This window comes from Arvicanthis niloticus, chromosome 8, assembly GCF_011762505.2.
Source record: "Arvicanthis niloticus isolate mArvNil1 chromosome 8, mArvNil1.pat.X, whole genome shotgun sequence".
Lineage (NCBI taxonomy): Eukaryota > Metazoa > Chordata > Mammalia > Rodentia > Muridae > Arvicanthis > Arvicanthis niloticus.
This window is the reverse complement of record NC_047665.1, coordinates 27,164,936-27,189,587: the sequence shown is the minus strand read 5'-3', so window position 1 is coordinate 27,189,587 and position 24,652 is coordinate 27,164,936. Positions and strand designations below refer to the sequence as shown.

The following is a 24,652-nucleotide window of genomic DNA, read 5'->3' as shown; positions in this document are numbered from 1 at the left end:
TAGACCTCTGAAGGATGTTTGCAGTGTGTGCTGCTCCATCGCTTGGCCCTCCTGAGCATCACGGAGACCCAGAGCCCTGTTTCCTCACTCTCAGGGCCAGTCTAGTTCTTAGCCGTTTTCCAGGTGTTTTACACCAGTCATCTGGTCTTACCAACAATGAAGTCAGGTTCCCTCTGGCAGGGACCCCTGATCATGTTGGACCTGACCAAACTGCCCACTTCTCAGATCATTCAGAACTGTCACATACACACACACACACACACACACACACACACACACACACACACACACACACACAATTTTAATTCTACATTATGCAAGTAAGAGAAAACATTTAGAGCTTATGTAAAAACCATATTCCTGTACCCACCTGTAGGTCCAGCACTCAGGATATTGAGGTAGGTGGATTATAAATTCAAGGCTAGCCTGGGCTACATAGTGAGTCCCTGGAACCTTCCCAAACCTATCAAACAAACAAACAAAAAAAAATCATCATATTCCAGTTGAAAAGATATGCAAGTGAAAAATTACTATTGGGAAAGCTAGATAGAGTGTTCCCCACTCCCTTTTTCCAGTCAGGTCTAAAATATACAGAGTAATTGCAGAGGACACAGAAAGGCAGGAGGTTCTTAGAAAAATTAGAACTACATTTGTTGTAGATGCTGGCCCAGGGGCTGCTGAGAAATCTGATCAGTCAAGGCCTCTTCTCACAGGACCATTCCTTTGCTGTGGCCGTGGCTAGCTCCTCTGCATAGATGGTCCTAGGTCTGGGCTCTCTTCCACTATGGGTCAAGGTGACAGCTCTAGTCTATCTCCAACAGAATCTAACTTTCATGGGGATGAGACACTGTTGCTGGTGCTTGCCTTGGGCATTTCCTGCTAATTATGCTAAGAACTAGCATTTGGGGGTTTTCTTTTGAGTGGAACTGCAGACTCGTGGAGTTAGAATTCAGGTTTCCAACAGAAGGAGCAGAGGTGTCAGCATCGAGGAGTCTGGCAACACCAGTGTGCCCACTGGAACCAGAGCCTCCCTACAAAAGGCAATCATCTGATCAGGATGTCCTACCATAACTCCCAGAACACCACGTTCCCTGTGTCTGATTTAGAAAAGAGACTGACTCGTTTAAAAGATTTATTTATTATTTTATTTTAAGTGTACAAGTGTTTTGCCTGCACATATTTTCGTGCAAAGTGTACCCATAGAGGCTAAGATAGGGAGGTGGGTCCCCTAGAACTGGGGTTTCAGAGAGTCATGAGCCACTATGTGGGTGCTAGGAATTGAACCTAGGCTCTCTGAAAGACCAGATAGTGCTCTTAATTGCTGAGCCATCTCTCTAGCCGATGATATTATTTTTTTTTGGGGGGGGGAGAGGTTGGGGATGGGGGCATGGTCTTCCTAAAAAGGCCTAACTGGCCTTGAACTCACCAAGATCTGTCTGCCTCTGCTTCCCAAGTCCTGGGTTTAAAGGCATGTGCCTCAGATATTCATTCATCCATCCATCCATCCATCCATCCATCCATCCATTCATTCATTCATTCAAAGACAAGGTTTTTCTATGCCTTGCTATGTAGCTCTGGCTGTCCTGGAACTCATTATGTAGACCTTAAACTCAGAAATCTGCCTGCCTATGCCTCTGCCTATGCTAGGATTAAGAGTGTGTCCCACTGCATCCGGCTGGGTATTCTTTTATTTGTAAAAAGCTGCAAGGAAATGTAAGTCTATGTTTGAAATATTTTAATACATCCTAAAATCCGAAAGACTCTTAATTGCATTTGAAGCCCAGTGGAAGAATACATTAGCAACTGTTGATTAGATTCCTACCTTTTACATTACAGTCCTTGGTCATATGTCTTAAGCTTCTTGCAAAGCAGATGCACATAAATGCATTAACTCTTCAAAATCAAAAAATAAAGAGTTGATTATATTGACAGTGATATTAGACAGGTGAAGTTACATGGGTCCTCTATATAGTATTTACAAAGTTTTAGTGAAGTGTTTTGACAACATGTAAGACATTTAAGAGACAAAGTAAATAAAGTAACTTTTCAGATACTGTGCAGTTTCTTAGAAAGCTTACCATTGGGGTAGGAAGAAGTTACGGATCTTAGAAGCTGTTCCCTTTGTAACCAGCTGTTGTTCTTGGAAGCCCTGATTCCCTAGGGAGGTGCAGGCAGATGCCAGGTAACTCACATGGGCCACACTGCTCAGTCAAGACCATCCAACATGTGCAAATCTAGGTCTATTTGTGTTGGTAATTCATGTGATCTAATTTCAAGAAAGTAAGACACAGACTTTGCTATAGGCACAGTGGCAGCAATAACCCCCCCTAGGTAAGGAACAGTCAAATTCATCATTGAATGTTCTTCTTCCTGTTCTCTCCAAAGGGTCTTTGGACTTGAAACTGAGCTCTTGAGCAAAGGCACAAGACCCATCCAGCTCCTCATGCGGATATCAACATGAGAAGCAATTTTCATCAATGGCTCCCTGAAGTACTGATAAAGCTACAGAGCACTGCCAAGATGGGAAAAAAAGATCTTACTGTTTTTAGGGAGGTGGGGGTGAGCAACTGTCCATATAGATGACTCTAGGTAAACTTTCAGAGAGCAGTGGGGAGAGAGGTTTGCTTGGTCTCCAAGTTCATTTTATAACAACCGGCAAGTGCTAGGTTGGCAGCCAAGCATGTGGACACAGGATGTATGGAGGGCTTCCAGCTGGCTGCTCCTTTCTTTCTTTCTCTTTCTTTCTTTCTTTCTTTCTTTCTTTCTTTCTTTCTTTCTTTCTTTCTTTCTTTCTTTCTTTCTTTCTTTTTTTATATACTGTGTATCTAAATGAGATTTGCCAGCTTCATCATGTGACCTTAACAGATATGCTTATAATGACCCACCTATTCCATGTGACTTTTGACCTGTACTTTGGTGGCTGGTTTAAGTAGACGTTCACAAATTTCCCTCAAACAGAGGTAATGCTTGTCTTGTCATAGTTGGGTTTGGATATGGTTCAGCAAGAGAGCACTTGCCCAGGACCCCAACATTCATTTCCAGTGCTGGGTATCTGTGTGTAGGGTCATCTGGGTTCAAGTGATATTTCTCAAAGACTTCATCTGTGAGTTTAAATCCCCCAAAAGGAGCTCCCAAATTCAGAGCACATTATCTTGAGTGTAAGACATTTCCCCTTCTGCTTTTGAGGGCCTTATTTCTTCATTGGCTTTTGTTGTTTTTATAGCCTGGCCCCAATACCTAAGGTGTCCTTTATTCTAGAATGTAATAGCAGTTGCTAGGAAGTCCAATGGTCCCTTGGTATCTGCAGGGAACTGGTTCTAGGAGCTCCCGTGGAGCTCGGAATCTTTGATGCTCATTTCTTACACGGGAAGGGGTTGTATTTGCATAGAACTTATATAGATTTCTCTCTAGGTTTCAAATCATTTTTATACTATCTACACCACTATAAGTGGGTGCAAGTAATTGTTATACTGTATTGTTAGTAACAGAAGCAACAAAAAGCTTGTACCTGCTTGGTACTCCTGTGTTTCCAAGTGTTTTGTTCTGTGGTTAGTTAAATCCATGGGTGTGCAACCTTGTGCTATGGAGGGCAGACTGTGCTTAACAATGAAAAAGCAGCTCACTTAGTCACAAAAATGTGAGTTTGAATTTTCTTAAAACCTGATGTTTTACTTCGTGCTTCTGAGCACCAGGAGGACAACATGTAGCTTCATCTTTCACATCTACTAAAACTAAAACAACAACAACCAAAAAAACCCATTACCACTGCTACCACCACACCAAACCTCATTCCCCCACCCCTTTGCTAAATATAGAAAATAATCTCTGGAGGTAGCTCTTCTTATAGATGCATATCTGTTCTACCGAGCTTCAGGTCAACTGTCTCTATGAAGGATTTTCTAACTGTTTTATGACAGACACAAGGCAGAGCCCTTCCCCAGCATACACAGGGGTGTCTGCAGCACTGGGGGAAGTAAGAGCAACGTTTCTACTCTTTGGAAATAAGAGGCTTTCAGTGTTGGGTATGGCTATAAAGGGCACAGCCGAAGGTGACTGCTGCAGGACAGCATGCATGTAAATCAATCTATGTCACAGGCTGTAGGTAGTTGGGCGGCTGGGAAATGCAGAGAGGGTTCCTTACACCAGGCTGTAGGTAGTTGTGGCTGGAAAGCTCTGAGAGTTCCTCCAGGGGGAAGTTAGGCATGGCTGCTGTGGCTCCATGGCTCCTCACAGCACAGCCCTAATGAACGAGAAAGTCCTTGGGTTTCCAAAATGGGTTTATTGGCATGATGGATGATGGTTGAGTCTGGATGTGCATCCCCCCCCCAAAACCCAGGGCAGACCTGAGTTAAATAGGGAGGGAGGGGAGAGGGGCTGGGGAGGAATGCTTAATTGGCTCTACCCTCTGGCCTTCAGGTGCCTCATTAGTATGTAAATCTCTCTAGGGCCTGAGGCCTATTTCTCAAAAGACTGTTGGCCATAGACCTCTCTGTGGGAGTGTTTGTGGAGGGCTGAAGTTAAATGAAAAGAACCAGGGCCCTGGAGCAGAGCTGAACTCCTGCCATCCAATAATGGTCTTGGGTTCCAAGCTCATGCTCCACCAAGCACCCAGCTGCTTCTCACAGCCCACCGCCCCACAACAGGCTGAAGATGCCCTCTTAGCTTCACCATCCAGAGCACAAGAGCCAAAAAAGCTACATAGATACACACTTGGCTACGCACTGTTGCTCTAGAATCAGAGCTAGAGAACCAGATAGGCCCACCCAATGCCATCCGAAGGTCTAAGAAAAGACTTCCTGGCAAGTGGTTTTTGCCTCCACAGAAGTGAACTTCTGGTGGCATTTCTCATCTGTCAGCTGCTGACCAAGTGACCTCTGGCACTTTCAGAGCAGAGTTGAGACTGCCTGGTCCAGTGGTACAGCTTCTCTGTCACATTGCCTGGCCCAAGCTCTATAGTTGGGGCCATCAGGCAGGCAGATGGCTGCATTATACAAACACAGGTAAATGCCACTTTCTCTGAAGTCCTCTGTTGTTAAAATTATTTAATCCTGACCTGAGGTTTCTACCTTACCTTTAATCATTTAGTTCTCAGATAAAACACACATGACCTTTATATTTACAATAAGCCTTTAACAAAAGCTAGGCAGCTGCCTACCCACTATGCTGTTAGAATCTACTTTCTTATGGATAACCCCGAGTTATGTTTGATCTGGGCTGCTCTTAACTCCCATTGGCCAGTCCTCAGGGCCACTTTCTCTCGACTCCTAACCTGTGGAGGTTTCTCACTCCTGTCTCTTCCCCTCCTGGTCTTCCTCTGACCCCCAAGTCTGGGAAACCTAAATCCCACCTATGTCTCTCCTGCCCAGCTATTGGCTGTTGGCAGCTTTGTTTACCAACCAGAAATAACTTGGTGCCAAGGTGTGTATGTGGACTGTGGACTCTCATCTCTGTGACAGCCAGGTCTTGGGGGCCCACACTTAGCATTACAATAGACAGCAAAAGACCAAATCTCAACAGTCCTCTGCATTTGGGGAACACCCCAGTATGAGGCTCTGCTCAGCTAACTCCTGTTGGTGCACTTTTGTTTCAAGTCTCCTTTGTTTTTTGTGCAGATTCCAAATACAGTTAATTTGATCTAAGTGACAAGAATTAGCTCTGCTTTATCAAGCCCTGGGCATGTCCAAACCCATTTACGAGGTTTAATTAACACAAAGCCAGCCAGCTGTCAACGGTTTGCAGAACAAGCCAAGTTTACTCCATGATTGTCTGTGGAAGCGATCCTGTGGGGAGTCTCCCATGGAGCTGCCTTTCTGCTGGCAATGTGACACTTTCAGGGGGACTACTTAGGTTGCACATAACTGGTACTTAAAAATAACTGTAAACTGGGAGTGCTGTTCACAGCACTGATGTAGGATGGTGAGTGACCACTTATTCTACAGATGCTCAGTATGAACAGCAGCAAGGACCACCTCCACCAGGGCTGGCGACACTGCTCCCTGAGCCCCAGGTGACCTGCTTGTCACTCAGGCCACCTGTTTCTTGAATACCTCAGCTCCCAGGAACAGATCCAGTGTGTATGAGATTTGTGATTTCCAATGATCTTCACTAGTGTGTAAAGAGCGTGTACACACTTCACAGGTGTACGAGACTTCATTCTGAGACTAAGAGTTGCACTGCTGGATGAGTGAGAACGAAGCATGTCACACAGGTATGAAAATTCCCAAATGAAGCCTGTGGTGCTTTGAGTAAGAATGGCCCCCATAGCTTATGTATTTGAATGCTTGGTCATCAGGCACTGGCACTACTTGAGAGGGATTAAGTGTGGCCTTGTTGGAGGAAGTGTGTCACTGGGGGTGGACTTTTGGGTTTCTGAAGCCCAAGCTGGTACCAGCATCTCTTCTGCTGGTGCCTGTGGATCCAGATGTAGAGCTCTCAGTTACTTCTCCAGCACCATGTCTGCCTGTGTGCTGCTATGCTCCTCACCATGGGGACAATGAACTAAGCCTCTGAAACTGTAGGCCAGCTCCAAACAAATGCTTTCCTTTATAAGAGTTGTGGTCATAGTGTCTTTTCACAGCAATAGAACACTGGTTAAGACAAAACTCATTATGTTGCACACTAGTTTTAAGAAATTAAGGAAGTTGAACTGCAAAATAGAATGGCTGAGCATGTCATGACAGAGTCTACACTGTACAGATGACAGGGTGAACACCTGTGACAGGCCCCATGTAGTGTGGGCTGGCTTAGAATTTGTATGTAGCCAAAACTAGTCTCAAACTCACAGCGCTCCTGCTTCAGCCTTCAAGTGCCAAGGATCACATATGTGCAACCCCACACTTGGCTCACTCCTACTTTATGTGTGTGCTGTATGCATGTTTACATATGTTCATGTGACACACATACATATGTGTGCATGCATGTGGAGGCCAGAGGTTGTTGTCACTGCGTGTCTTCCTCAATCATTCTCCACCTCGTTTGGATGCAAGGTCTCTTACTGATGCTGGAACAATTTGGTTAGATGGGCTGTCCAGTGAGCTTTTAGGGTTCATCTGTCTGCTCCTCTGCCACCAGGGTTAGTATGGTGGTCTGCCCAGTTTAGCTCGGTGCTGGGAATCTGAACTCAGGCTTGTGTGGTGGTACTTTACTGCGCATGGACTCCCCTCCCGAGCCCCATGTCCATGACTTTTAAGGTGGGGTGACAGACTGCTTGTACTTAATCCACATGAATGCCACAGGAATTCGTGACACACTGCCTTAGGTACTGTAGCACCTGTAGTACTTGCATGCATGGCTCAGCTTTGATGTGAGTCCAGTCTATTTAGCACCGAGAAGAAAGTTTTCCCATGAGATAGGTCCTTGGAACCTCCCCAGAAATGAAGGAAGATATTATGTGGTGTGTGCTTTGTGTTTAGAAGGAGTGCATTCTCTACAATATATGATACCTTTAATACCTGGGAAAGGCTCAAAGGTAGTGAGTGGTCAAGGCTGACTGATCATCAGAGTCACCCGGAGAACTGTATTTTATTTATTATTTTTAAATTTAAGGTATAATTAATTTTATGGGTATGCTTTGCCTGCATGTATGTATGTGCATACCTGGTACTGTAGTAGCTGTTAGAGAGGATCAGATCCCTGGACCTTGAATTACAGGGGACCACCTGGAACACTGGGAATCAAACCTGGGCCCTTTATAAGAGCAAACATATTTTTTAAATTTTAAAATGTACTCTTAAGTGCTCAGCCATCTCTCTAACCTTGATAACTGTATTTTAAACATTCTATCTTTGTGTTCTTCATTCCCTGTTGACACTAGGGTGTTAAGCAACATAGGTAACATGCATTCATAAGGCATTCCCAGTGCCCTGGTGTCTCAGGATTACACATGGCACACTTCAGTGTGCATGGGACTCGAGGGTCTGGGACTCTGCTTCTGTAGGTTTGAGTGGCCAGGTGGACCTCATGCTCCTCATCTTGATCCATGTCCTCACCACCTGTGTCTGAACTGGTGCTTAGACTTGCAACCTTCAGTTGAGTTGAAAGGCCTTCCTTTTGAGATCCTGCTTCTACCATTCCTACTGTGTCAGGAAATAAATGCACATTCATTGTAATGGGTTTATTTGGTACAAAAGGATAGAGAAATAATTATGTTTACTGTTAAGGACCAAGACACCAAGTCTGCAAGAGCTCTGTACAACTGTGGGTGATCTGTAAGATGGGGTGGGATGGCGAGGAGACACGGTAACACAGCATTAATCTGAGTGACCTCCAGCTCTTCATTCTAACACCCGAACTGAGGATGTACAGCCATTTCTTCATGTAATAGCTGTGACAGAATGCAAACGTGACTCAGTTTATCAGCTCCTACAAGGTAGAGCAAGAGGCTATTTCACCCAGTAGTGGGAGGTTCCCCCATATAGAATGGATGCTGAAGGTGGTCAGTTCTGCTGCGGAGACTGCTTCCAAGTGCTGGCTTCCTATGTCCTGGGCTTCTCTTGATTCTCAATGATAAGCTTGTCAGTTGAGTACAGTTGGCCAATATGGACCTGAAGGCAAAGAAAAGACACTGGTTAAGAATTGTTGGACTCTGTCAGCTATTTGGTTTGAGAGAGAGCCTTGCTATGTAATTTGGGCTAGCCTTGATTTGGCCATCCTTCTGAGAGCCTCTCAGTTGCTGGAATTCTAGATGTGTATACCAGCCTGCTTTCATTTTTAACAAGAATGTGCAGGTGCCTGTCTTGCCAGGCTGATGCCTCTGGAAGCTGTGCTACACGGTAAACTTCATTCCCATGTGCCTTTGCTAGTCGTATTTTCCACCTCCTAGTCTTGCTATGGAAGGTTAGCAAGACCCCCATGTTTCTCTCCCATGTCACCATGGCCGGGTATTTGGAGATGGCAAGGCAATCTACCAAGCTCCCTGGCTGCCAGCTGCAGGCAGAGCCATTGATGTGCAGAGCTCTCCACCCTCTGAGAATTCCTCCCCTACAGACAGCAGTCAGTACTGTGCCTATGCTGGGGTTGGGAGTCTATGCTCACCAGGCTCCTGCTCCCTGTCTTTCCTGCCTCTTCTATTGTGTCCTTTTAAACTAAGTGTCTCTGTTGGGATCCTAGCTCCCACTACCTCAGATGCTGCAGTAGCAATGCAGGGCTGTCCCTTTTCTAAAACAGAGAGTAGTTGTCATGGTTTCTCACTAACGGCACTTCCTAAGCCATCCTTTAAGGAACAAACAGAACTGGGGAAGGAAGTCCTGAGCATTAGGATGTCTGTCTGATCTCAGCACTTGGACACTCTCTATGGACCATCTGGGGCGAGAAATTTCTCTTTACAAAGGCAAATGAGAGCACACTCCCAAAGGCCAGGGCTGCCACCCAGAGTGGTCATGTGTCAGGACCCAGACTCTCTAGAGGGGTTCACCCCTGCTACTCCCCCTCCCACAAGGTTTCTCTTTGAAGCCCTGGCTGTCCTGAAACTTTGTTGATCAGGCTGGCCACACACTCAGAGATTCACCTGCCTCTGCCTCTGCCTCCAGTGCTGGAATTGAAGGCGTGTACTACAACGCAGGGCTTTTTCAAGGGTTCTTTTTTCTGCTGTATTCATGCCGTGGCTTAAAGAGAGGGGCAGAGCAAGGGAGTTTGTCTTTAGCAAGGAACACTGTCAGTGTGGCTCACTTGTATCAATGTTGGCAGTTGCAGAGGGCTCCTGACTTCCCTGTTTCCCCATGCATTTGCCTTGCATGCAGTCTGCACCTGAGCTTGCAGGCATCAGTGCAGACACCCCAGTTGCCAGCAAAGGTGGAAGGAGCACTTCAGGATAATCTGCAGGACATCAGTGGTACACTTGGTTCTGTGTCTGTGGTCTTGTGTTATCACTGGCACATGGAATGCCACGTGGATGGGACCTTGGAAGCTGCATTTCTCAGAAACAAAACTTGACATTTTTATAAATATGGCTCGAACCTTCTTTAGGTCTGTGATTAGCAGGGTAGAGCTTTTGTGCTCATTCATTCATTCATTCATTCATTCTCTGAATCTCTAAGGAATCATATCACAATCCCAGTGAATGGAGCCATGGACTCCTTTGGGGGTTTCAATGTGACAACCTAAAGTTATTGCTGATGGATTATAGTGCTTTTCTCAATCCTGAATATTTGAAATATATATTAGTAAATTGTTTGGTGTTCTGTAACTCATTGAGGAGCTGGCTCTGGAGGCTGAGTTGCCCCCAGCCCCATTTCAGACCCAAGCATGTTTATCTCTGCATGTCTCCAAAGGCCCCTTGTCTACCATCCCTGTGAGAAATGTAAAGGAGAACAGAAATCAGCCGAAGCATGAAGATGCCGTGTCCTTGAGACTGGGAGAGCAGCTTCTTGGAACAAAAACCTCATGTCCTTGAACACAGCTGGGAGGTAAATCATTCGCATGCACCTTCCCAAAGCAAGGCTCTGCTGTTTATCCCATGACAAACAAGAAATGCCTGTGGTGGATGGCTAACTAGAAGTCTCACCCAGGAGCAGACATTCTTCCTGGGCCCTTCTTCTCCAGCACACGCTCTGGCTGACTGTTCTGGCTCCAGGAGCTTGCCCAGTTGGTTTCTGGATGTTATGTCTGGTCTCATGTCCTCCTGTCTTTTTACTGGTTTAGTTTTTTATTCCTGCTTGCTGTATCCTTAGCTAATGTACTCCTTCAAAACCGAAAGCACGGCTAGTGTGGCTTCCTCCCATCTTAAACAGACCCATGGGCTCACTAGCAAACTGTTTTCAGAAAAGTTAAAACAAATGATTTTTAAAACAAAGTAACCAAATCACTACTTTTTGGAAATATCTACATAGCTGAGCCAGGTGACATATATGTGATTTTAACAGTTCAAATGGGTCAACTAGGTTGGAGTGTGTTTTATATTTGGTCAATTTTGGAGTGTTAACAGGAGCTTTTGTTTTCTGGTTTTTTTTTTTGTTATTTTTGTTTTGGTTTTATGAGACAGATTCTCTCTATATAACACTAGCTCTGGCTGTCCTGGTATTCACTAGGTAGACTAGGCTGGTCTTGAACTCACAGATATCCAACTGCCTGAGTAATGGGATTAAAGGTAGCACCATACCAGGTTTTTCAGGCACCCCTTCTTGGAAGCTTTGACAGGTAAGTGCCCTATGAGTGATTGACAGAGCTCACCGTCTTCTTCACAAGGCTCCTATGGGATGGGATTATATAAGCACTCTGTGACAGAGCTGTTCTATGGCAGATGAGACTGCTGGGAGTTGCTCAGAGATTACTGTCTTGTGAGGAGCAGAGACTGAAGGCTGAGAAGAAATTCAGATGGCAGACAGTTTGATCTTCTAGGTGCCCTTTTATGCTCAGCTTCTGTAGAGAATATACTGTCATCTGCAGATCCATTGTGGATGCCTCTACTAAAGCTCTGTGGTCTCAGAATGGCCTAGGTTTCGGTTGATGGAGTACTGGGCCACAGTCCCATATCTACCTGAAATAATGTTCTCCTTGTCTTTAGTCCCAACATCTTTTTCTGCTAAATGACAGGCCTGAGCACTTCTAGGTGATCTTTACAGTTCCACGTGCTCTGACAGTCTCACCTCTCAACTGAGGGCTCTGAGCCAGTGTATCTCTGTGGTGTGAGGTCTCTGAGCCAGTGTATCTCTGTGGTGTGAGGGCTCTGAGCCAGTGAATCTCTGTGGTGTGAGGGCTCTGAGCCAGTGTACCTCTGTAGAAACAGAAACACAAGAGGGTTCCATCCTTGAAAAGTGTCGAAGCCAGCAAGGGCTCATCCTGGAAGCAGAGGGATGGGATCATGAGACAGAGAGAATAAAATGAAGACGACATGGGCTAGATCCTGATTCTTGAATCATTTTGAGAAAGTGGGAGCCACAAAAACGTGTGTAGCAGAGGACTGATGCAGACCTGTGGTGGCAGAAACCTGTTTCAGCTCCATTTCTACTGCTGTGAGGATATTATTATAATTATTACTACCAGCATTATTTTTATTATTATTTGTTTTTTGAGATGGGGTTTCTCTGTGTAGGTCTGGCCTGGAACTTGTTTGGTAGATCAGGCTGGTCTTGAACTCAGAAATCCACCTGCCTCTGTGCTGGGATTAAAGGTACTTACCACCATTGCCTGACAAGAGCAATTTATTTTAGCTCACAGTTTCACAACTATTTCCTATCAGGGAAGTCAGTTGATAGGAACTTGAAGCAGCTATTAATCCAGGGCCAATTACATTATGGTACAGATATTTATATTTTGGAGGGATTTTTTTGGTGGGGGGATCCTGGGATTGGACTCAGGGCCTTGCACATTACATGCAAATACCCTGCCATTGGGCTACTACATTCCTAACCCTTGCCCCTGTTTGTTAATTTATATATAGGTTTAAATGTGCAGGGAATATAACTGACTTATATAGTGTTTTCCAGCATGCAAAGCCTTGTACTCAATCCTTAGAACTTCATAAACCAGGTACACACCTGTTTAACATGCACTTGGGAAGTGGATGCAGGAAGATCGATATTGAAAGTCATCTTTGGTGCATACTGATTTCAGGTCCAGCCTGGGCTATATGAAAACCAGTCTCAAAAAGACAAAATCAAAACCATCCAAACTAAAGAAAGTGTGAGCACACACTTTCAAAACAAGGTATTTAAATTTGGAATTGTAACTTGTTCATTTTATTTAACTTCATGTTACAATCATTCACCATTATTTGATCTAACGTCTCTTTCAAGAAAGATTTTCAATTGTGTGTGTGTGTGTGTTTATGTGCATATGAGTGCAGATGCCCACAGGGGCAAGAGGTGTCAGATTTCCCTAGAATTGGAGTTACAGGTGGTTGTGAGATTCCCAAGCTGGGTTCTTGGGCCTCTACAAGAGCAGAAAGCACTCTTAACTGCTGGGCCATCTCTCCAGCCCCTGAATCTTTGATAGCACTATAGTACTTCATTAGAAAGATGTGTTTAGTTGTTTCACATTATAAACATGTAGCCTCCTTCCGGTTAATGCTAGGTTAATATGTCTTTTTGTGTGCGTGCCTGATATTTTTGTTAATGAAAGTTTCTAGAAACAGAGTTACTGGGAATAGGTATGACATTCTTAGGACTCCCTAGGGAGCTTCCAAATTGCTTTCAAAAGAATTTTGCTTGTTTTTCCAGCTTATGCTCCCTCTGGTGGCCTGTTTGAAGGCTTTGTGTGATATAAGCATATGACCAATGTGTCTTGCGCCACATAACAGGGTATATGGACTTGGGTGTGTAGAGCAGGTACAGAGGCATTTGCTGCTGCATTCCTAATGAACTCTCCTCCTGCCCCTACTATGACAGTGAGCCTAGAGCAAGCTTCACAAACCCCAGTAACCTAAGGCTGGGAAATGGACAGGGGCCAAATGCACCCAACTCACAATTCACTTTGACCCAAGTATCAGTTAGGTTTTTTTTCATTGTTTGTTCCCCCATCCCCCAGACAGGGTCTCTCTCTACATATATAGTCTTGGATGTCTTGGACTCGATCTGTGGACTAGGCTGGCCTCAAACTCTTAGAGATCTTTGGCTTGTCTCTGCCTCCCAAGTGCTGGGATGAAAGGTGTGTGCTACCACCTACCTACTAGCCATCAGTTAGGTTTTTAAAGTCCATTTAAATTTTCAGTGCTGAGACAGAATCCAGAGCTACATGCATGTTATATTAGACACACCCCCAACTCTTAAATAAGTCCATTCAGTTGTGCAGTTTTATGCTTGGGGTGGGGTTCATGCAATCAGATTTCGATAATGTGAACAGTGTTAAGTAAATGTAAGGGTGAATGAGATCTGCTTGTCTAGAAGCTTCTCTGTTCTCCAGTCCTCCCCCTAGCTGCCCACTGCTGTCTTTGAATGTCTCACACACAGCAACCAGTCTGTGGGTCTCAAACTTCTGTGCCTCTCTGCCTAGTTTACTATCAAGAGAGGCTCCCTTGATGTTCACTCAAGCAAAGCCTGCCTACCCTCTGGCCCAGAGGTTGAGGTATCCCTGGTCTCCTCTGTAGATGGGGAGCTCTTCCTAGGAGAGCATGACAGAGATGCAGGACTCACGTGATGTTCATACATACTTACTGACTTTAAATGGACCTGTTTTGGTGACCGATGGAAGGAGGAGCAGGAGGGCATGGAATTTCTGAATTGTGTTGTTCTTATAGCAACACAGGACAGCTCAGGGCAGGACAGGCAAGTTGGCAGTGTCCAGTAAGTGTCACCTACCACATAATGATGTTCTGATTAAGGACACATGTCCTACGGGATGATGGCCCTATAAAATAATATTGCCTAACAGCTCTGTAGCCATATTAGTTTGTGTAAACAGAGTCTATGATGATTCCATAGCAATAAAATGGGCTAATGACAAATTCCTCAGGACATACCTATCCCATCATGCAGTGATGTATGGCTTTACTTTGTGACTCAAAGTAGTGGTATCTTGCAACCTGTGGCAGTAAGGTTCTATGTTGGATACTGTGAAACCTAGATCTGCTGTGATTAAGTGTATAAATACAGACCCAATGAGGGCAAGCTGACAAAAACAGCAATAGGACAACCACTTCCTGCGACAATAATGTCCACTGAACAGTATAAGGTTGGCAGAGCAGAGAGTTTTACGCCATAATCCAGGGTTACAGGGATTAACCCGGAACAATTACAGAATAGGTAAGGAAAACATTGAATTTACACAGGGAGGGAATTCCAAACAGCTATCTCAATGAGTGCTATGGAGGAGAGCCCACAAATGTACATCTAACTGTCCTATTGCATTTTTGGGGCCTGTACAAGGCCCTGTCAGCATATGCAGGAAGTTGGTGGGATTCAGGCTGCAGCTCTGATGACACAGTATGCTGCTACTAGGCTGCAGGTTAGACAGTCATATCAAGGAAAATAAGGAAGTGCAATTAGCAATTTCAATTTACAGCCCCCTCAGAATCCGCAACTGACTTCCACAGCCAGGCCAGACAATTACTGTTCATAAATTGGCCATTAAAATGGATCACACTTTTCTTCTATAAACTTCCAGAATTGGCATTAGAGTCTATTTGAAAAAGACAGATAATTCAACTGCAAGTGGGATCCAAGAAAACACAATTATCTTGGTCCTTGAGGTCTTTACTGCTAACTCTTCAGAAGTGATGTGCAATCACCCTCCAATGCACCTGAGACTCAAGGGTAGGAGAGCTGGGCTCAACAGCCAGAAGAGGGGGTAGAAAGACCTGCTAGTGGAATGGATCTGCCCTGCCAGGAATCTAAAGCTGCCCCTGCTACTTCCTGCTTGTTTCACAGAGCAGCAGGGAACCAACTAGACCACAGGTATAGAGAGCACTCAACAACTGTTCTAGCTATGCCCAGAGTCCAAATGTAGGCAGGCACATGGCAAGTGTACATGACAGACTGCGTATAAGCATGGCCCATCTCAGTCATGATGTGAATCAACTTTAGCAACCTTCGAAGGCCTCCTGCAGCAGCCTATGGGTCTGTAATGATTAAAGGGACGTGCCAGTGTGATGGATGATAAGGCCATGTGGCTTTGAATATGAGGGTTGTTTTTTTTTTTAATTGGGTTGAACTTGAGAAGTCACTGCTCACTGGTTCTTATCTTCTCTAGAGCTGTGCTTTCCTGCCCAGGAGGGCCCTTGTACTCTTAACTGGTTTGGGGGCTTAGTGGGAAGGGATTGCTCAGACACTGGAAGTGACAAGAGAGATGAAGACTTGTGGCTGTGTTGGAAAGATCAGGGAAGAATGTTGCTGCTTCCCTGAGGTGACTAAAGCTGGCCGCCTAAACTTACAAATTTAGACTACCCCCTCTCCTGCAAGGTTTCACGTTATAGCTTCAGACTAACCTACAACTAGTTATGTCGCCCCGGCTGGCCTCAAACTCCTGGAAATCCTGCTTCCACATGCTTGGATTACAAGTGTGAGCAACTGTGCTCCGCTTCTAAAACCAATTTTTAATGAAATGTAAGACCAGCCATCTCATGGAAAGGCTAATAAGGGAGAAGAGGATAAGGCTGCAGTAGAGCACACGCTCATGACCCCAGCCTCTAGTTGAGGTAGGAGGACTCAATTGAAGCCAGCCTGGGCTCCATGGGAAAATTTGATTCCGGGACAAGGCAAAACAAAGTTCCAGACAGACAAACGTCCAAAAGACAATGATGTCAAAACAGAGAGCACTGTGAAAATGAAACTCTGAAATCAATTTTGGGATACAACCAAAATAGCAGGGCACTCGCCAGAGGTGAGAGGTCAACAGAGCAGAGCCTTTCCCACTGGACCCTGTCATCAATTAGCTGACAAACACAGTCTTACTCTTGGGGATTTGGGACTAGACTTGAAGGGGTCATTGAGACCATTTCTCTGAAGTATCCTATAGACCCGTAAGTATATGGCAGTTATTGCTTTATATTTCTGTTAATTTTAATCTGAAAATGTTTTCTCTAGGTGATCATGAATTTCTGGAGGATACACTGACTTTCAGAACACATTTTAAAGCTCGCCTACTCTCTCAACATGGCTACACTTAACAGGGAACTTGGAAGGTAACAAACACAACAAAATGCCTTTCAGCTACCAATTAATGAATCTCCTGTGCAATTCCAGCTTGAGGCCTCTTCTCAGAGGGCAAGTACCCAGCTGCCCACTCTCGCTGGCCTGTACTGTAGAGGGCAAGCACAGTATCAGGGCCTCTGGCTTATGCCAGAGCCAGACAGCTTTTCCAACTGCAATCCACTCAGCCACTCTCTGGGACACTACGGCAGCCTTGTCACCACTGCCCATTCTGTCTGTAAGCCCTGAGTTAGAGACACTGGGGCCTTCTTAATGAGGACAGAGGTGGTGACCTAACACTTGTCCCCGTGCAGTCACTGCTCCTGGCAAGAGTAAAGAATAGCCCTGGAGTGGAGCTCACTGCTGGAGCAATTGCTTAGCAATTTTCAGGCATAATTATCAGCAAGAAAAACAAAAAGGAAAAGAAAGAAGATATCAAATCTACTCCCTGCTTTACATCCCACACCACGGCTACCAATTATTGTTGTTATCCTTGCTCTTAGGACAGAGAAAGCAGACACACGTGTGTGTGCTCTCATTAACATATCCCTGCAGCCTGTGTACACTGTCTGTCCATGCAGGACGAGTGATATCCAGTGGTCTTTCTCTCAAGTGTTCTGGTTTGGACAAGGGATGGCATGGTTCTATAACTCTCACCTGCTGTCCCAGCTTTCTGGGCCATCTTATTGTTTGCCTGCTTGTCTGATGTTCAGTTACAGAAGTAAACCCACTACATGAGGGCCTTTCTTTGTGTTCCAGGGGAAATATAACTATTTTAAGGGATGTCAGAGAACTGTGGCCTCTAAGGAGACTGAAGTTACAGTCAGAAGGCTTCCCATCTCAACAATCCTTTGGTTTCCGCTCCAGGGGCAGGTCTGTTTTGAATGGAGGCACGTGTAGGCACAGAGGCTCCTCCTAACAAGCCCATATCATCCCTGACTGGGAGACTGCTCATTAGGGAAGCCATGGCATGAGGGGAGGGCAGGCAAGCCACTGCTTTTTTCTTCTGATTGACATTCTTGGGTAATAAATGACAAGGAGTGTAATCTAAGGAAATTTGGGCCAAACATTTACCCTTACTATTATTACTGAATGAGTACTCTTTAAAACCAACCAACCAACCAACCCACCCACCCACCCACCCCAGAGTGGAGTAGTTTCTCACTAAGTCCTTCTAGAAGGTGAGGATCCATGATGTGTCCTATGAAGCCATTTTCAAGCCAGTCATGTCCAAAGTAATGGAGATGGTCCAGCCTAGTGCAGTGGTCTTACAGTGTGGCTCAGATCCCCTGTCTGAGGATTGGTTATGTTGCTTCAATCTGATGATCAAAGGGCATGTGGAGTTCATTAAGAGTTTGAACTAGCCTATGTTAATGCTGGGAGGAGGTGGCTACGCCATCAGTAATGTTGCTCCGTGCTGGGCTTACGAAACAGCTGTGGCCCTGGACACAGCTCCCTAAAGAGCTACCACACAACGACTACTTTGCAAACTTTGAACCAAATTTTAGGCTTTACATCAGCCCTTTACATCCAATATGACTAACCAGAACACTAATATTACCTAGGAAAGATCAAGCAGAGGCTCTTTGAGAATGCTGCCCTATGCCCCGGGGTCCGAATGCAGGCAATACCCTAGGATGCCATCCCAGGGGACAGTGGTCATGAGGACGATGAAGATGCTGACTAACATATCTCCATCTGCTCCTCTGACAAACCCATAGCCTGCAAGGAGGAATTCTCTGATCTAGATGAGGGGGGAGAAGGTAGTCGTTAAGAACTCTTTTAACTTCAAAAAAGCCAAAAGTGTCAAAACAGAAGATGAAAAAGAGAAAAATCCAGAAAAAAAAAGTCACAGAAGAGGAGAAAACCGAGGAGAAGCTAGAAGCCAAAGGGGTCAAAGAAGAGGTCAAGTTGGCCTGAGCAAGATCTGCACCTGTGTTCTCCTCTAGTTCCCCCCTTTTCCTTAATCTCTTGGATTTTATACTTTTTATTCCTCTGTGTATTTATACAAAATATATTAAATATAATATCCCCAGGGACTAGCTAGGGTCAGGCCCAGGGCAGTGGTGCTGGAAGAACTCTTCCCAGAGCTCCCTTGTCCATCCTGCCCTCATCTTAGTTTTGAACCATGTAGGGGCTGAGTGGAAAGAAAACAACCTGAAGACAAAAATTCTGAGTGCCTGCTCAGGAGCTCTGTGAAGATGCCTTTATTAGGGTCTATAGAAGGGGTGACTGGGTCTTCTCAGCCCTGAATTCAGGTTTAGGTAATATCAGCCATTTTTAGATTGGTTCTGCTTATACCTTCCCACTGGTCTTGGGAAAGCAGAAAAACTTAGGTTGCCCAGTCTTCCCCAATTCTGCAGGTGGAGGTTGTTAGCCTAGTTTCCTTTTTGAGATATTTTCATTTTGTGAGACTCTTTGTAATAAAACAGCACATTTCTATAAAAAAAGAAAAGCAAAACAAAGAGCAGGAGACAGGCACTTGTTCTAGCATATTTTTCCACCTCTGCTGGGCTGGGGTAGAACAGGTAAGACAAAGACACAAACATGCCCAGCTGGAGTCCCTCAGAGCTTCGTGGAGCATTGCATAACTGGCTCTGTGAAATGAAAGTATCTGAACAGCAGATCCAACTCAGGCACCTGGCCATTCTTGGAACTGAGCAAAACCCGAGACCATAACATCACGTCAGAGTACAACTTGGTGCTTTGCCAGGCATGGTGACAGCAGAGTCTGGGCGCACTGCCAGAGACAATGTTCCACTGGAGGTCATGGTCCTGTACTAAGGGTGAGACCCAAGCTTGGTAGACATCAGCCCTTGAACTCAACACCGAGGTCACCAGCACCTCAGCACTAGGCCCTGTCCCAATCCAGTTAGTGGCAAGGCTGTGCAAACGCTCCCCATCCAGAATGAGCAAACTCCTGTGAGGTGGAAACTTCTAGTTCTTTGGAAAGTTAGTTTTATCAATTGAGGTTTTGCTGGAGCACACGGGTGAAAGGATGTCTTGCTAAAGCAAACTGTGTTCCTGAAGCAGACACAGGTGACAGGATGTTGTGATACAGCAGACATGTGAAAGGACGCTTGATAAAGGAATATAAATATGATCTCACAGACGGTGGGAGACGAGCACTGAGCCTAGGTTTGGCTTGCTCCGCCTCCATATTCTTCGATAAAAACACATATGTATTGTTCGCCTTACATAGTGTTGTTGAGCTTAACTTGTGATAACTCCAACACTGAGAAACACTCTTCGTGAGGATCCTACAGCAGCTTGCTGCTGCAGCCTTGCCTCAGGCAAGTTAGAGAGCCTGTCTGTTTCTTCAGAATTGAATTACAATTGCTGGTTGGTGCCTGATGTTGGCTTGCTGAATGGACTGGACTGTAGCTGCCAGTTAGTGTGTGGTGTCTGCCTGCTTAGAGGACTAGTGTGCAGCTGCTGAATCATATTTGGTGTTTGCTATGGGACTGAACTGCTGCCCAAGAAGATCAAGATCTCCCCCAAAGAACTACGGCTGAACAGGTCCATTCTGCCCATAGCCTAGTAACTTTTCTCTTTTACTACTTCTGCTGGGTGGTGGGCTAGAGGAGAGATTGAACCCTTATTAAAAGTAGGTTGCAAAAAAATTTCTGTCTATCCTCCTGACTATCTGTCTGGTCCCTGCTCTGGGGAGCATCTCTGATGAACAGTGGAGCACTAGGCTGCCCTAGTATTTACTCCCTCAGGACCACTATCATTAGGGTGAATGAGAGGGCAAGCTCAGAGGCGCTGCTCAGACAGCTGCAGATGCTCCAGCCTACCTGTGTTTAGCTTCTTTCAGTTTGTCACTGTCACCGGTTGGTAACTGCCCAGCACCTTGCCTGGACGGACAGGGAACAGTTCTGTCATCTTGCACTGCTTTATATGATTCTCTAGGTTTTGGACTTTGTGGGCTTCCAGAATTGAGGGGTCATTACTGAGAGTCATGGTTTCCTCAGTTCTGAACACAGAAGAACCCAAGCCAAGGTAAAAGCCTCACAGAAGATCAAGTGCTAAAAGACTGAGTAGGAGTCAGGGTCACGCTCATTTTCAGATTCAGGCTATGCAATGCCCTCATTTACTGGCCCCTTTCAAAAGCTGCCTTGGGAAGTTTGATGAAAAAGTTCCCCATGATTCACAGTGAGTGTCCTCTTTTCTGGTTGTGATCAATCATTTTGTACATCCAGTACTTTCTGGAAGTTTCTCTGGGTGCATTCTATCCCAAACTATTCCTAACAGGATGCTGACAGCTGGCAGCAGGTCCCCTTCCTGTGCCCTCATTTCTGACGTCAATGAAGCACATGCTAGAGAGGCTGAGAAACAATGGAAACAAAGGACCGGCGTGTCAGTGGGCAGGTTCCTACAGCTGTTCTCCTGATGGCCACCTGGAGAGGTTCCCTTGTTCTTGGGGCCCACAGGTTTGCAGTGGCTACCTTGTGGCCCCTTGCTCACAGGCCCACAGGGAGCTGTGAGTGACACCCAAGGACTATAGGTATGTGGTTAGCAGTAATTACTTTCCAGTGCTTTAGCATTGGCAAGAATGACATCACAATCCCGGGTCACTCTGACTAACTGCACTCCCCATATCTCTCCCTCTACCTGTCAGGTTGTAGAGCATACAACAGTCACTGAGAGAAAAATATCACTGTAATCCAGACTGCCTGGCAGGCCCTCAGAGGGGCCCCCAGTCCTGTGTGAGATTTTATTCCAGCTCAATGGAGTTGTGCTAGAAACATTCAGAAAGAGCTGACAGGGGAGTGCAGGGAACCAGGACATCAGCAGCAACATGGGCAGGGGCAGAACACACTCTGTTAACACAGGCATCAAAGAGCTACTTCCTGAATGTTCCTCCAGAACTCTCAGATCACAGGGTCAAGGAGACATTTGAGTTCATGTGCAAGATTCTTGCCTTTCTTGAAATGTCTGGGTAAAGAAGACTCTTGGCTAGGGGATAGGACAAAGCTATCTATACCAGACTTGTGAAAATGTCAAGCTATACCATCCCTAAATAAACAGCTGCTCCCTATGGCCACACCTCTTTCAGATGCCTGGCCCTCACATTCGTCAATGTTACTGTCTCATTCCTCCCAGATGCCCCATGCTTATAGTGATTTGTTAATGCCCCTACTCTGCTTTCCAGCCTGGCCATCTTTCATTCAGAATGACCATGGCCAGGCCTCAAAGGCCTCAATGCCTTGTACATCACCCATAGGGATACAGCTCAGGAGGAGTCTGGGCTACTATTGTGAAGGGGTCTAGACTGTGGGGACAGGCTGCTGGTCACATTGCTCAGGCTTCCCTCTTTTCAAGGGAAGCAAGAGGCCCATGGCCCTTAGTTTACTGTAGGAAGCTACTATGGATGGGGCAGGAAGAGAGGGCAAAAGTGGATCCTGAAATGCCAGTGGCCCTCGTCAAGCCAGGGCTTTTGCTTCCTTGGGTCAGCCTACTGATTGATAGTAGCTCTGTGGCACCCCTCAGCTCTTCTCTCAAGGGAAGTCCTGAAGCTAACTTAGTGTATGGGAAATTCACTGTGGACCTTGGAGGAAACAACACTCTTATCAAGGTCCCCCAAGGCTGTTACTGAGCTTCCCTTCCAATCGGATACCAAGTGGGGTGGTTTGAACAGGAGTGGCCCCATAGGCTTATATTTGAACGCTTGGTCATTACAGAGTGGGGCCACTTGATGGAATGAGTGGATTATGAGGAATGGCCTTATTGGAGGAAGTGTTTTACTGGGAGTGGGCTTTGGGGTTTTTAAAAGCTCAAGCCAGGCCCAAAGTCTCTCTCCTTCTGCTTGTAGATTTTGATGTAGAACTCTCACCTCCTCCAGCACCATATTTTCCCATGTTGCCCTGTTTCCCACCATGCTGTTAACGGACTGAACCTGTGAAGGTTTAACCTCTAAATCTTTGCAAGCAAGCCGCAGTTAAATGCTTTCTTTATTAAGAGTTGTTGAAGTCATGGTAATTTTCATAGCAATAGAACCCTGACACCAAGTAAGAGAAGCATCAATATCTGAAGGCCTCCTTGGGCCCCAAGCAGAGGTGTCAACATCTGCATCCGAGCATCCTCCGCCCACTTCTGTGCTCACAGTATGAGTCAGGGCTCCCAAGACAAGCATTGGATGAATACTACTTTTTTTTTTATTAGATATTTTATTTACACTTCAGATGGCATCCCCTATCCCCATTCCCCCCACCCCCCTTAGGAAACCCCTATCCCATGCCCCCTTTTCCTTTTTGCATTTATACATTTTTTTTTAAAAATAATGTTAATCATAGGCTTTATCAGCCAGCAGAGAGAATGAGCTAGGTCTTGAGCCACAAACCCACAGTGGCTGCTCTTCACCAGTACTCTGCAATGGCTGGGGACACTGGTCCTTTCTGCTTTTCACTGCCCAGAGCAGCTCAGGCTGATGACATGACCCTGGCCAGCCTTGGCTGGACAAGTGGTCCTGGCTTACATCCCTTCTGTACTGAAGCCAGAGTTCATGAGAGGCAGCAGGGAAGAAGAGGAGCTGCTCCTACATTACAGTGAGAACACACATCAGGGTTAAAAAGAATATCAAGTTAAAACTTTAAGGGTGGGTCAAGTGAACCTAAAAAGAGAGACAGAGGCTCTGAGGAGTGAGGCCAGTGTTGTGGGCTGGCTGTCTAGGCTCTGAGGAGTGAGGCCAGTGTTGTGGGCTGGCTGTCTAGGATCCATGGACCCTCCGTGGAGCACATGCTCGTTTACATGGTATTGCTTTGTGATGGTTTGCATATGCTCAGGCCAGGGAGTGGCACTATTAGAGAGTATGGCCCTGTTGGAGTAGGTGTGGCCTATTGGATTAGGTGTGTCACTGTGGGCATGGGCTTTGTCCTAGCTTCCTGGAAGTCAGTCTTGTATGAGCTACCTTCAGATGAAGACATAGATCTCTCAGCTCCTCATGCATCATGCCTGCCTGGATGCTGCCATGTTCCTGCCTTGAGGATAGTGGACTGAACCTCTGAAACTGTAAGCCAATCCCCAATTAAATGTTGTCCTTATGAGAAGTGCCTTGTTCATGGTGTCTGTTCACAGCAGTAAGACTATAACTAAGACATGCTTCTAAAGCAGCTAATCAGTAGAGGCTAAACTGTAAGGAAAGGCAGTTTCTAAAAGCCTCCATCCATTTTAGGAGATCCAAGTTGCCCAAAGGAATCAAGAGTTAAACATGAGGTAACTAGGAACAGTTGTAGTTACATCTTGACAGCTGTGATAAGTCAGTGATCCGCCATCATGAAGTACAAGCCACCATACAAATGTGAGAACAAAGAGTATAGCCAGGAAGACAGCTGCAAACAGTCAAGATCAACAGATAAAATGGGGCTTCAGAGATGAGGGCAGGTGGGCTTCAGCCACTCCTAACTGGGCAGGCAGGACATGAACTGAGCATGATCATCTTGTTTTGGCCAGGGTTAACATGCACAGAGCATGGGGACTTCTAATAATACTGTTAGAACTAATAGAATTATCTTAGCAATATCTCATTCATAATTCTCAATTAAGTCTTTATGTAAGACCTCTCAGTGGTCAGCCTCTTGGAGCCCCTTTCACAAGAGCTTTGCTTTCTCTGTTGAACCTTTAAAATCTTAGGCCTGGGGCTAGAGAGATGGCTTGGTGGTTATATGTACTGGCTGCTTTTTTTTAGGGAACCCAGATTCGATTCCCAGAACCCACATGGTGGCACATAACTGTCTATACTCCATTCCCAGGGGATCTAATAGGTGCCAGGCATGCACATGATTCACAAACATAAATATAGGCAACATACATATACATATACATACAATAAAAAACAAAAACACCTTAGGCCTTTCCCTCATTTTCTTCAAATTCTCACACTTTAAAAAATTCTCCTTAATAGGGGACTGGAGAGATGGCTCAGCAGTTAAGAGTGCTGAATGCTCTTCCAGAGGTCCTGAGTTCAATTCCCAACAACCACATGGTGGCTCACAATCATCTGTAATGGGATCTGATGCTCTTAGTTACAAGTCTATTGCCGTGAGGACTCCAACTATGACCAAGGTAACCCCTATGAAAGAAAGCACTTGCCT

The 24,652-nt window shown here is 45.5% G+C and overlaps 1 protein-coding gene and 1 pseudogene across 1 annotated transcript in view; one reads left to right on the top strand and one right to left on the bottom strand.

Moving 5' to 3' along the window:
* Positions 1-8,098: 8,098 nt before the first annotated feature.
* Positions 8,099-24,652, bottom strand: part of Lyrm4 (LYR motif containing 4) — a 120,831-nt gene continuing 104,277 nt past the window's right edge. Inside the window, exon 3 of the mRNA XM_034510763.2 lies at positions 8,099-8,543. Coding sequence (XP_034366654.1) covers positions 8,475-8,543 — 69 coding nt within the window. The 3' untranslated portion in view covers positions 8,099-8,474. The remainder of the gene's footprint in view (positions 8,544-24,652) is intronic.
* Positions 14,812-18,643, top strand: LOC143443413 (histone deacetylase 1 pseudogene; annotated as a pseudogene).